This window comes from Meriones unguiculatus, chromosome 12, assembly GCF_030254825.1.
Source record: "Meriones unguiculatus strain TT.TT164.6M chromosome 12, Bangor_MerUng_6.1, whole genome shotgun sequence".
Classification (NCBI taxonomy): Eukaryota; Metazoa; Chordata; class Mammalia; order Rodentia; family Muridae; genus Meriones; species Meriones unguiculatus.
Genome location: NC_083360.1, coordinates 98283686 through 98298226, shown reverse-complemented (window position 1 = coordinate 98298226; position 14541 = coordinate 98283686). Strand labels below are relative to the sequence as shown.

Sequence of the window (14541 nt, the reverse complement as noted above, 5' to 3'; positions counted from 1 at the left end):
TTATATACAAACATTTATGACAATTCTACTTACATCAAGTCTGGTCTAAAGTGGTGTAAGATTGCACAGAAAGATAAACCATTTCTCCATGATGTAGTAAAGTTAGTGATTTTCACACCCCGGTAGTTTTTCGTAACTTCTTTGCACCATGCAAGCAACGACTGACTAGCATTTGGCTTTTGCCCCAGAACAGGACTTGGTATTGGGCTTGGCTAGAATATAAGAAAGAAAGAAAGAAAAAAGGGTGGGAAGGGGACATTAAAAGAACCTAATGGAAGATAAAAATTAACATTAATTGACCTAGCTAGATCATTTGAAACCTTTGATGTCAGCTTAAGTCCTTCAAAACTGTCAATTCACGACAACTGCTGCCTCGGAGAGGGAGGGAGACACAAATCTTAGGTTATTATCTTCAGTTTTCGCCCATGGCATCTGCCTGACAATGAGGCAGATAAGCAACATCTAAACTTTCGGTAAGAACAAGTCATGAGTGTCCACGATGAAAACATCATGTTAAAATATTTGAATACCTGAGGCTAAATATTTGAGTAACTCTTACACACAAAATGCAATCATAAACAAATAAGATGGGATAAAAACAATGCAGCATAAACTGTAGTACTGCAACTAGTTTTGGGTATTGAGAAATGCCCTAATGCAGAAATCAAGTCACAGTAAATGCAAAATACAGCACAACACAATGATAGCCATATTCAAATATTCTTCCTATAAAAGTTTAACAGCAACATAAATAGTTTTAATTATTAGCAAAGACACATTTTGGTGCCAATAGCACACAACAGTATATATCCCCTTTATCCATATACTTATCAGCATAATCATGAAGACAGAACTAAGACTGTATTTTAAGACTTTAAAGTTTTATTATTCTTAAAATCATGTCACTGAAATAACTACAATGTTTTATGATAATTGTCAAGAGTGATACAACTGAAAACTGTAAGAATCCTACTTAATATTTTTGGACCTTAATCCAAATTAAAATCAAAATTAATCAAAATCGTTAGCTATGAAATCAAAAGAGCCTTGTAAAATAAGAGAACATTCATTTATCCTGACATCGTAAGTTTAACCAATGATTCATTCTTACAATAATGCTTGAGAGATCAATAATGCCCCATCTGACAGTAGCAGGCTAGTGCTAAACTATTAAAATAATCAACTAGGAATCACCATATAGGCAATTTCCCATTTCTATTATCAGATTAACAAGGTATTACATAAACAATCACAGACCTGGCAAAGCTCTGTTCTTTAAATGATGGCCCCTACAAAGCAAATTCTAAACAATTCACTAATCATAAAAACCAACGTATTCAGGTCCGGCTAGATGGCTCAGTGATTAAAGGCATGTGCCACCAAGCCTTCTGACCGGAGTTCAATTCTTAGGACCCACAGGGTAGGAGAAGAGAGCAGACTTATCACATGCATGCATTATTAGGTAGCATGGATTATGCTACCTAATATGAAGAAGTACATAAAATTAATTTCCAATTATAGGACATTTACTTTAAATAACTCATTTAAGTTTCAACCTAATGTGTACAAATAAAGTAAACGGCCCACTGTGACTTTCAGTTGACTTAGAGTGCTATGAAACTTGGGGATCCATTCTTTAGGCACATGTATATTTTCCTAAATTTTCTATTATTTATTTTTCTATCACTTAAATAATTACCTTTGTTACAATATTTTCCATATAAAATTGTTAAAGCATAGAACCATCTAAAAATTGGTTATGTGCCAGGCAGATAATCTGCACTTATCATTACAATGATTCATTTGAAACATATGCCATTATAATTACGAATATATCCCTATCTCAAAAAAGGTCTAATATAAGAAAGCTAGAAAAGCTAAGCTAAGATTGGGATTTGTTCAGACCAGAAACCTGTATTAAAAAGAACAATTCACTTTTAACAAAAAAAAATCATATACAATTGAGAAAACTGATAAAATTACTGATAAAAGTCCCATAAATGGTAATGTTTGCAGAAAACAGAGAATTAGTAGATATACTAAATGAATCATCAAGTTGTTGCCCTTTGATCTATTATTTTGCAGAGGGTCAAAAAAAATTGATAAATCCCTTTGAAAACGTCAACATGCAGCTGGATGAGAGTTGTTTCTCATTACAGTCGTGAAGTGGGTTATTCCACTGTTTCAGTTTCCTCATCTGTAAATGGGAGATGGTAACTATAACCAGTAAACAGAAAGAGACACATAGTATTGTAGGAACAAGACCTCCGTCCTCACTACCTCCTACCTCCCACTTTTCCTCTTGATCACTTTCATCTTGTATTGCCCCTTACTTTGCCCCTTTGAGGACATTATTCCACCTGCCTGGTGCCCTCAGATACTTGAACAGTAACTGTCAACACAACCTTCTCAGCTTCCATATTCTGGCACTGTCAGAAGAATGCAACTCAGTTCCGTCATCCAACCCCAAACAGCTCTCCTGACTGCTCCTACCTTGCTCTATTTTTCCACAGTACCTACCTTCTTGTGGTCTGTGTATTTATGTTATACTTACTAGTTATTGTTCATCTGCACTAAATAAGAACTCTTTTAAGTCAACACTTTCAATTTGCTTATTTACTAACCTATCTCAGCTTTCCAGATTAATTCTCGATGCAAAGTAAAGAATCAGTAAATACTGGTAAGTGAAACCACTTAAGGAAACACTTAAGGAAAGATAGGGCAGGCTGTTGAGTAGTGGTGACTGCAGCGACAGCGTCACCATGCCCCATCAGGGCCAGCTACCAGCACACACCACGGCGGGGCATGTCGCCACGCAGCATGGGCCCCGAACCGCCCCCACACGCCTGCAGCACTGCACTGTCAGCAGGCGCCATCCCAGCATGGATGTTCTTGAGGCTCCTTTCTGGTTTCAAAGTCTATGGACTTGTTTAAGAAAATGAAGTAACACTTAAATTTTTTTTTGTACTATATCTTGATAGTCTGTGTATGAAACAAGGCTCATGCAGTTTATCTGATGAAACAAGCTTTGAATGAATAATGTATTGTTTTCCAAAGAAAAGAAGACGTCAAAATTTATCCGTCAAAGGTAGAAATGAAGGGCCAGGCATGGTAGCGCACACTTTTAATGCCAGGGCTCAGGAGGCACGGCAGGTGGATCTTTGTGAGTTCAAGAATTCAACTCTACCTAGTAAGTTCCAGGACAGCTAAGACTACATAGAGAGAACTAGTCTCAAAAAAAAAAAAGGCAGAAATGAACAAATATAATTTTAATATATGAACATAGCAGATTACTGTTAAAAATAAGATCACTGAATTATTCCTATCAATAGCAATGGGATCTTTTTCAGAAACCTAAATAACTCACGGTGAAATTTCCTAAATTTTAGTAGCTACGAGAAATTGTAGTTTCAGTTCTTTCTGTTCTACCCTTGTCAACGGTTTCCCCCTCTTCTGCAGCTTCCCTCTCGTCCGTAGACACAGCCACGCCTTCCTTTATGTATTTCTCTGGATGTCATTCTTTCCATCCACACTTTGAACGTAATTCACTTTCAGGATTCCACACAAATGATTCCCAAATGCACTGTCTCAAGATGACATTTCCAGCTGGCTGTCCTTCCTGCTACATAAAATTTTAACTCATGTTAAAATTATGTTTAAAATCACAATTTTCCCTTGTAACGTGCTCATTTTCATTGTGTTTAAAAATGATACTGCTATCATCCCAACTATATGGATTTCAACCTCAGAATAATTAAAATTTTTATTTTATATATCATTTCTCACCAGTTAATTCATAGGAAATGACATATTCGTGTTACGGTTGTGACTTTTGGTAATCTTGTAATCTATCTCCTCTTGCCTAGGCTGCTGCCTTAGTCTTCCCTTTCCTAACCCATCATCAAAGCACAGTTCTTACAGCACACCTAACATCTCTGGCGCTTCTCAACCAGAGTACATCATTTCTGCACACTAAAACCTGCCCAAAAGTATGTTTACTAGTAGGAGTCACCATTCTCTAAATCCCCGTGCTTTCCTGCCTAAACCCTAGCTTCCCAGTCTCCAGAGTGCCATACAGATCATCACTTCTACTGAGAGTAACTTCTGTCACACATACAACTGTGACAATGACACATTCTCCTTTAAGATTCAATTTAACTGCCATTTGCACAAAATCTCATCTTAATTCCAAATCAGCAAGCAGGAGCCCTTTTCAATGGTCTTTTGATTTTCAGTGTCTCCTACATAATTTTTCTTTGGTTATACTACAATTTTCCATGGCTCTTACATGATGTTTCTGACTATGCTATGATTTCCCATGGCTCCTGCATTTTGTCTGACTACACTATGATCTTCCGTGTCTCTTATGTGGTGTTTCTGACTAGAGCATCTTCTTACAATGTTCAAAGAATACACGCTTGAGTATCAAACACATGCTTTACATATGTCCCACATGCTTTACATATATCCCACATTGCTTTGGGATAGCAATGACCGTTTCTAAGATACAGTCAAAGAAACTCCGGCTACACAGAGGTAGGAAGCAGATGGACTATACATAACATAATGTCTCCACACCAAACTCCATCCTCTCAATATACATTTCACATTCCAAGATAATGCAGCTTGAAAATCTCAGTAGACTATATATTTCTTGAAAGTAGCAAAGGTCTTAGTTAACTAGTTAACTTCAGAACTTAGATTACTGCCCTAATATGTTAAATTAATTGGTTCGGGAAGTCACAAGAAGCCCGCCTCAATATTTTGCTACTCTGGAGGCTAAGAAAAAAAAGAGGATCACGAGTAAAGACCATCCTGGGAAACACAGCAAGACCCAGTGTTCATACTAGTAAAAGAAACCAACAAACGACCCAAAGGCAATTACTCAAAGCAAGTTAAAACTCAGGAGTTCCTAGCGCAACCCACTTGTCCATTATGCTGGACTTTTGGATTGTGGACTAGAAATAGAGTAAGAAACTAACTAAGACCAGTCCTGTAAGATGTGCATTATTACTGCTAAGACTGGTAAGTATTTTGGTCTTTATGTGAGGGTTCTTGGAGGCTTTCCGCAATTACTGCAGATCATGGTAAAGAACGCTGGCTAGACCTGCCTTTAGCACTTGTAAGTCAAGAATAACAGCAATGGTGAGAACAAGGACATCTGCACCTGCATTATTCGCGCATCTCTGTTCCCATCCCTTCCTCCCTCTCGTTTCCCCAAAATGACATCACTTCATCTCTCTCCTGTCCTTTCTCTCTCCTTTCAATCCTCCCTCCACCCCCAAATAAGGGTTCTCTAGTCCAGCCTCTGGCCTAAGTAGGGAAGTATGGCCTTGAACTCCTTATCTTCCTGCCTTATCAGAGTGCTAGAATTACAGGCTGTGGTCACACTAGCATACACACACAATAGAGAATGAACCCGGGGAATCACGTGTGCAAAGCGAGCACGCCATCCAAGCTATACCCCAGCATCTCTCTTTTATAGTAAAAGTGGGGACGTCTATGAGGCTGTGAAATAACTCTAAGATTAATGCTAGATTAAAATAATACCGAGAACTCTCAGCTATATTAACATATTTTTAAGCGCAGAAAAAGATTAGAAAAGTTTTTAAGAGCTATCCAACAATTACTCCAAAACGAAGCAGTTAAACAATGCCAAATCAGACCGTTAGTGAAAGTCTTGCTCCTGTGTCTATGAAGGTCACCTCAGAGGGTGAGCTGGCAGAGCTGGGCACCCTTACAGCAGCATGGGCAGGACCGCCCACTCCCAACGTAAAACGAATGACAGGTAAACCCAAAGCAAATATAATGAAGTAAATAGAGAACAGGATCTGCGTTTGCATGCCACCCAGACCTACTATGAAAAGGAAAAACCTAACAACACAGACACATGAACTGTAGTCACAGATGAGAGGCTCAGTTTTGTGAAAAAAACTTAATTTTTCTCCTCATAAAGAAGGGTTAAGCCACTGGCCCATTCTCAATGAAGAAACAATCAAGTTTATCCAATATACTTACCATTTCCATGGAAAATATACTGGGTAAATCTGAACTACTATCTGCGTAACACGGCAACAGCACTTACTGTAAATAACCCATGCTTGGTGAGGCTCACAAGCCTGAGCGCCTGGGCACGAGCTCTAAGTGGCCATTTAAAACAAGTGCCTCACTCCCTATGATTAGTGTGTGTTCTATAAAAACAATAGGTCTTTGGGAAGCCTGTGGGCAGGGCACGATAGCACGGTATGCCCTGTAAGCCGCCAGCGTCCCACAGGAGACTCACGAGCTTGCCGCCTGACAGTGATGATGTATATACGGCCCTTAATCTGTAATGCTAAAACTGACGTTTCCTATCCTTCATAAAGGTAAGCCTGAAGCTACACAAATGTATTTTCCCCAGATGACAGACTTTGTACTTAGAAAACACAAAAGTTCTTAAAAACAGAGTAAGAAAAATAAGGGCAGCCAACATAATGATGGGCAAAAATTGAAAGAACACTTACAATTATTTTCTTGACTATCAAATAAAGTCGAGGTATCTATAAATCACGAAACTTTGTGCAATCACATGAGCGCTCAGAAAGCCATGCACAGTACTAACACATGCTCCCCTGGAAGGCTGGCATTTTAACAGGCATGTTAACTGAGATGATACCAATGAGATTAAAACTAGTAACCGGGAAGGGTGTGGGAGAAGAGTTTTCATTCAGAACCCATGAAAGAACTGCTAGCATCTGTGATGTTTGATTTGAAGTATGGACAGCCTCTGACTCACCACTTCCTGGTTCTATATCCTACAGAAGTAAGTGCGTGCTCGCATAGCCAAGGCAACACATGTGTACAGAAATGTTCACAACAGCCTTGTCCACAACTTTCCAAATATGAAATAATCAGCCAACTATCACATTGGACCCCCCGCCCCCAGAATACAAGAAAAAAAAAAAAAAAAGAAAAACAGACTTCTGACTTGAATGAAAAAAAAAATCAGTGGTGGCTTTACGATTTTCCACAGTGTGATGACAATTTAACAACATCTGGAGCATCTTCACGGATCTCCACAGCAGAGCTCTCCAGTGAACAGGGCACAACATAATAAAGCCACACGGCCAAACCCACGTGTTAGGACACTCACTGCAACAGCCGCCTTCTAGGCCGGACAACAGACACCAGACAAGTGGGAGACAAAACCGTCACCCTTCTCACTCAGTATGTGGTTTGGAATATATGGTTATGCTATAAAAATATACTTATGTTGGTAGATACTATAGTAGTTTACTCCTGAGAATTTGGATGAGTGTATTTTTAAATTATGCAATTTTTATTTTCAAATATTAATAGATGTATTCATATAAACAAGCATTCTTTGGGAGTCCCAATGACTCTAATATTATTACTATGGTAAAATACATATAGTACAATATTTATCATCTTAGTATTTTAATAAGTATGTAAGTTCAGGGTTATACACTCACCAATGGCGTATCACCACTACTCATTCCCAGAAGTCTTTCATTTTGCAAAATTGAAAAACGGCCTGTTAAGTAGCAAGTCTCCGTTTGCTGCCTTCCACACCCCTCAGCCGCAGACAGGCCTGTGTGCTGCTGGGGATCGGACCTGGGGCACTGACCACCGTGGCTCTGCCACAAACCACACGCCAGCACTTTGTCTCCATGGTATTGACAAGTGAGGTGCATCACAAATGGATTCTTAGAGTTTGACTTTTTGTGGCTTTTCACTTAGCAAATGCTCTCCAAGTTAATAAATGATAGAGCACTCATGAAAAGTCCCTCCCTTTAAAATGAGAACAGCACTGCATTTTATGTGCTTACCATGTCTTCATGTTCATTCTCTGCTGACCAGCATCAAGTCACTTCACTGTTACAGCTGCTGTGAACAAATACTTTTCCCCCACCCCGTTTCCAGTCTTTGGGTACATACCCCAAATTGGGTTTTCTCTACTAATTCTTAATTTTCTGAGGCACTACCACACTGTTCTTTTGATAGTGCACAGGGCTTTTTCGAATTCTATTGCCTCGCTTGCTAATGCTTAACACTTTTCAAAAACAGTGTAGCAAGCTTATTGCATGTGGGCTATTTTTCTCTTTGTGGTTTTGATTTGTACTTCCTAATGATTAGGGATAGTTGAGCATATTTTCCTATCTCTCTCTCTCTACTGGCCATTTGTATGTCATTGCAGAGGGCATATTTAAACCCTCTGTTCACTTGTAACCAAGTTCTTTTAGTTTTGTTCTTTAGGAATTCTTTTTTTTTTCCTCTAAGTACACAACAACTTTATTAATCTATTTTTTCTATGCATACACAACAGAAGCTTTATCATGTTAGAGACAATACTGTTTTTCTTTCTTTTTTTAATTTTTATTATTAGTTACATTTTATTAACTCTGTATCCCAGCTGTATCCCGCTCCCTCATTCCCTCCCACCCTGATCTCCTCTCCTCCCTGCCCCTTTCCAAGTCCACTGATTGGGAAGGACCTCCTCCCCTTTCATCTGACCCTGTTTTATCAGGTATCTTCAGGACTGGCTGCAAAGTCCTCCTCTGTGGTCTAGCAGGACTGCTCCTCCCTTGGGGGGTGAGGAGGTCAAAGAGCCTGCCATTGAGTTCTTGTCAGAAATAGTCCCTGTTCCCCTTACTATGGGAAACCAATTGATTACTGAGCTACCACGGGCTACATCCGAGCAGGGGTTCTTAAACATTTGGGGGCTCGTTCCTTACCAGATGTATGGTTTGCAAATGCTTCCTCCTGTTTTGTAGGTAGTCCTTTCACCCTGTCTGTCTTGATCCATAAATCTTAAATTTTCTTGAAGTAAATTCTGCCTACTTGTGTTGTTGCTGTCTATGACTTTTGGGTGATTAAGAAAAACTATTCCCAGTGATCCAGGACTGCAAAGCTTCTGCCCTGTGTTTTCCTCTAAGAGTTTCATGCCTTTAGTTCTTAAATTTAGGTTCATACTTAACACATGTTAAGTATTTGTTGAAAAGACAGCTCTTTTCTACAAGAGCACCAAACAGCCTTGACTCCTTTGTGAAAAGCACTAGCTTGGTCCTATGTAAGGTGTTTGGTTCTGGTTTAAATAACTTTACTTTTTAAAAAACACACTGTAGTTTTGATTACTGAGACTTTTGCAGTAAGTTTGGAAGTTGAAAAACAGATGTTGGCTTTTATTTTTATCAGGGTGTTTTAAAAAAGTTATTACAGGTCCTCTGAAATTCCATTTGACAATTAAGATGATGTTTTCTACTTTTATCAAAAATGTAATTGGGGTTTTGATGATTACATTAAATCTGCAGATTTCTTTGTGTTCTATTTAGATCCTAGACACCAAAACAATAGTTTTCAAAAGCATGAACACTGTTATAGTCAGGTGTGTGAGGTGCTGGGGTTCGGCATGCTAGGTGAACATCCTGCCAGCTGAGCCACGACCCCAGGCCTGGTGAAGTTTATTTCTAAGCTTTTAGCTCTTTTTGATGCTACTGTTTGGAGAATTATTCTCTTAAATTTTCTTTCTGATTGTTCAATGTTAGTATTCAGAAATGCAAATGACTGCTGTTACTGTTGATGACTTTACTGAATTTATTGCTTTTAAGGGCTGTGTGTGCGTGTGATCTTTGGGGCTTGGTACATGCATGATTCCATCAATTCAAACAGAGATAATTTTACCTCATCTTTTTTTATTTTGGTGATTTTTCTTTTTCTTGTGTAATTGCACTGGCCAGGATTTAAAGTTCTATGTGAAATACAAGTTCCAAGAGGACACCCTTGCCTTTTTGTTACTACAGAAGAAAAGCATTTTTATACTATCTCTGAGCTTTTAAAATTGTGGGTGTTATTATCTTTGGGAAGTTTCTTTTGGACCCTAATCTGTTGAATGTTGTGATGAAAGGGAGCATGGTTCTGTCAAATGCCATTTATGCATTATTTCAGATAGCCCTCAATCCCTACACTGTGTCAATAGATCATATGACATCGACTGCTTCTCGTGTTGCATTCTAGCAAACTCCTACTTGGTCACAGTGCACAGTCCTTCAAATGTTGCACAACTCAGCTTGGTAGTGCTTTTGTTGAAGTTTTTTACATCACTAAAAGAATACTAATAAGTGATACTGACCTAGTTTATTTTCATGGTTGGTAGGGTGATGCTGACCTCATAGGATAGGCTAGAAGGTGTGCTCTCCCAGATTTCAGAGGCATTTTAGGGAAAATGGTGTTACTTCTTGGGGTACTAGGTACAATGGCTTTTAAACGGTTTTTGTTTTAGAAGTGTTCTTTTTTCCTCTTCTCCCATAAAAACCCCACCCATGGTCTCACTGTGTTGCACTGACTACTCTCAGAATCAATACTCTGAGTGCTAGGGTCACAGACAAAGCCATGAGCTATCACACCAGCTTCCTGGGTGAAGTTTGACTGCTCATTCTGTTTCTTTCTTTCTTTCTTTTTTTTTTTTTTAAATCTGTTACAGATATGTTCACATTTTTTTTCTTCCAAAAGGTTTAGTTTTGGTAGCTACTGTTCCTAGGAATCTGCCTATTCCATATAAATTATCCAATTTGTTGATGAACGGCTGTTCACAGCACTCTCTTATACTTCTTTACATGTCTGCTAAGTGAGTAGCAAAACCCTTTTTACTTCTGATTTTAGCAATTTAAGCCTTCTCTGCCCCCAGCCCCATCCACATGGTTACAGTTTGCCAATTTTGTTGATGTATTAAAAGAACCAACTTTAAGATGGGTTAAGTTTCTCTAAGTTTTTTTTTTCTCTCTCTCTCATTTAGTTCATCTTTGCTCTAAACTTTATTCCCTCTGGCTTTGGGATTATTCTTCCTTAGGGCACACAGTTAGACTATGGTTTAAAAATCTTGTTTTTTAAATATTCTGCGTGTGTATTGTGTTGTACATGGACATGCGTGTAGGTGTACTAGCACTATGCATGTATACATATGTATAGAGGCCTGAAGCTGACGTTGAGTGTTGTCCTCAACCTTACAGACTGAGAGAGGCTGACTTGAACCCAGAGTTCAAAGTTTCACCCAGACTAGCCAGCGTGCTCCTCTTCACCCCCTGCACTTCCCCTCTCACACACCGTCTAAGCCCACTCAGCGCCGCCAGTTTGAGCCTGAGTGTAGGGTCCTCGCTGAAACAAGACTAGTTCTCTGTAGTTAACTGCACTTCAGCATTTTTGTTTATAAAATGTGGGTTTTAGTCACAAATCAACAACTTATGGAGTGAATTTCCCAACATTGATTCCTCGGGAAAATAATACTAACTTGATACAGTGCAAGCTCATGCAGCTGTCATTCGGTGTCACTGTCATGTGTCACAGTCACGTGTTCTTGGAGAGAAACACTACGAAAGCTGAGACCTAGCAGTTGCACGGAATCCCTGCTCTCCATAAGAACCTCATACAAAATGACAGGCCCATGGCAAAAAGTCCAATGAAACAGAAAAATAAAATGTCAGAAGGTTTCTGTGGTGACACAGCAAAGTCTAATAACAGTTTTCAAGCAACCAAGTGTCAAGTTTGTTCTTGGATATGTGGATGAGGGTTCAAGACCTTTCCCACATAATTTGGCTCTGTAACTTCATAAATCAGCATTTACCTAATAACTTTGTGTTTAGCAGAGAGGTTTAAAACTGCTTATAGCAGTCTTCTGTCTACATAAGCAACTCTTGAGTCAAAAGGTTGGAGTTCTCTTTTTTGAACTGTCTGACTGTCCAAATTAGCTTATTATCTTTATTGTTACTAATAAAAGGATAAAAATCTCTCACAAAAATAGACCCAAGTAATCTTTCACAGTGGTATAATTATCATAAGCAATTCTCTCTCTCGGCCAGTGAGCACACTCACCTCAGAAAGTTACACACTGTGTTCAAGCTACCAACGAAGACTCAACAAGTAAAAGCTTTTAAAGAAAAGCAGAAGCATGGCAACTCTCACTACTTACTTAGGCAGGGTTTTTTTTTTAAGGTTTTTCTCTGTCTTGAATAAAATATAAAAGTAGCTTATAGTAACAAAACTTTTTATTAATGCCTACTGTGAAATACTATGTAATTCAAAGTCTTAATTAAATATGCCCCAACCCAAAAAAAAAATTCCAAACCCTCACCAAATTGCATTTGCCACCAAATGACTAACATGTACACAACAGTTGGAAACTGTCAAAATATTTTACAGCTCAATTGTAATTACCAACCAAGCCTAAGCATGCCCTTGGGTGGGCGCTCACCACATTTGAGGGCTGCAGAGCATCAAGCGGCAGTCACTTTACTGTAATTTCTAATTTATGCATTTGCAACTCCCAAATAACTCCAAAAGTTTTATTGTCCCCAGTAAAAACACCCAGCAAAATATCTATATGATATAAAAAATTATCATTTTCATCTATTCGCTGACAAGGATAGCCTTAGAAGATTATCTGGCCAATCTTTTATTACTCTTGAATAGGACTAATGATTATGCTCAGTGAGGAGTTGTAAATGCATGTATCGATTACTTGGTTATTTGTCTTTGAAAACTGTATCAAGGATCTGGAGACATAAATGTTTTCTGTTGTCCTTATCACAATAGGTGTAGCCAAAACTCAAGGGGAAGGTGTGACTGGGGTGGAGAGTCAATATGGAAGCGCAGCTGGTGAGCCTCCAAAGCACTGAATGCAGACATCGTTTGCCATTTGAAGTAGGACAGCATCCAGCCACTCTTCCCTCCTCACCAGAGTGTGCAGATTGGGACTCTGCAATTAAGCACACTTGGTATCTCTTCCCCACAGAAAAGAAGTGGTTTAATTACAGAGCACAGGGGAGCGCACCCCGCTAAGGAGGGGGTGCGTCCGCAGTCTTTAAACAGGTGAGGGCAGAAGCGCAAGAACAGACTATGGAATGTTCAAACTCTCTCAGCTTGTCTAGGAATTAATTTAGAAAGGCTGAAAGAACTAAATAAATATTTACAAGATTCTTGGAAACACCATAATCAGAACATACTGTATAAAAGAGAACCAAAAGTGCTGATGATTGGCACACAGTCAAACATAGCTACAGGTTAGTTCTAGTTCTTCACACTAGAAACTTTTTGTCTTGAATAATTTTCTACATTCAATATTCAGATACAAAGTCTGTGAAAAATTAAGTGTGTGTCCCAGCAATAGTGTGTAGGCTGCAAATATCCTACTATTATGTATGCTAATATCACAAAATATATATTTCTGAGACACATGCCTCCTGATATGCACAGTGTATATAAATGTACTATTGCATATTGGATATCACAAATGGAAATTTCAAGAGTGAATGTAAAAATTAACAATTTAAATATTAATTTAATATTAATGACATAAAACTCTTTTTTTCATTATAAAAATGAGAATTAAGTATAACGGAAAGGCCATAGCTAGATTGTAAAACCCGGCTTAATAATCAAAAGGTCACTTCTGAAGTGTGTGCTTTGTCTGGCTTGAATAGTTACTTCTGAGCTCACAGTGCGACATTACAAAAATTCAGATGTCAAAATTCAGAAAGCATGTTCTTGGCTGACTTGGCGAAGCACAGTAACTCCTCTCTCACGCCATCTAGAAAGGTTTGTTGCCTCTCAGCTAGTAAATCTCTGCTCACTGATGTCAATTAGACATAAACTACTAATAACTGTAACTTGCATTTTAAGTCAAGGCAGAAAGTTCTGTTTGCAAGTTCTCCAAGTATAAGGACTATAAAGACTTCTAACCCATCTCATAGGCAAAGCCTGTAGAAAAGCGATACAACACGGTTCTGGCCAATGTAAAAACATTATGGAATTATGAAAGTCAATATGAATGGCAATCGTGTTTAAATTTTTGTTTACAGTTTTTAAAAAAATGAGTATGGTTTCCAATTCCATACTAACAAGTATTTTAAACTATCCCCACTTGTGACTTCCTAGCATGAAACAAGAATCCTGATAGTTGTCTGTGAAGGTTAGACAGGAAACCTTGTACTTCTCCCAGCAGAGATGCTTTGGCACCCGGGTAAGGTTAAACAGAAAAGGCAAATAAAGTCACAAGTTTGAAAGTCCCCTCCTTCACTGGGCATGGCCTGTCCATTTTCTAGCCAACACTGGAGCCTCATGTAGGGCAAGCAAACTGCCCTTTGTAAACTGCATATTAAATATTAATAAACCTTCATTTAAAATTAATTTTAGGCTAAGATGTGCATGTAAATGTTTTAACGGCATATTCCTTAGACCCCCAGCTTTGTGTGGAGCAGTACTTGAGCATTACACATCCAGTTCCAAAGTCGCTGTTGCCTTTACAACGCGATTCCCTCCTCAGCTCTTAATACCTTAATAGTGTATACCTGCAGAAATTATAACACAACTAAACATTTTGTATAATCTAATAATAATAACTAATCTCCTGAAATGCTTTTAAGAGAGAAGCTACAGCTCAGTTGTGGAGTGCTTGCCTGGCACGCATGAAGTCCTGATTTGGGTCTTCAGCTACACACCCACGGGGCATCAATGGTGTTCACTGCGATGTCTGCACTTGGAAGGTAGAGG

At 38.7% G+C, this 14541-nt stretch overlaps 1 protein-coding gene across 18 annotated transcripts in view; it reads right to left on the bottom strand.

The window, feature by feature from the left end:
* Positions 1–14541, bottom strand: part of Ehbp1 (EH domain binding protein 1) — a 246186-nt gene that overhangs the window by 92726 nt on the left and 138919 nt on the right. For all 18 annotated transcript variants that reach the window (XM_060365165.1, XM_060365166.1, XM_060365175.1 and 15 more), the window contains one exon: positions 34–212. In XM_060365165.1, coding sequence (XP_060221148.1) covers positions 34–212 — 179 coding nt within the window. The remainder of the gene's footprint in view (positions 1–33; positions 213–14541) is intronic.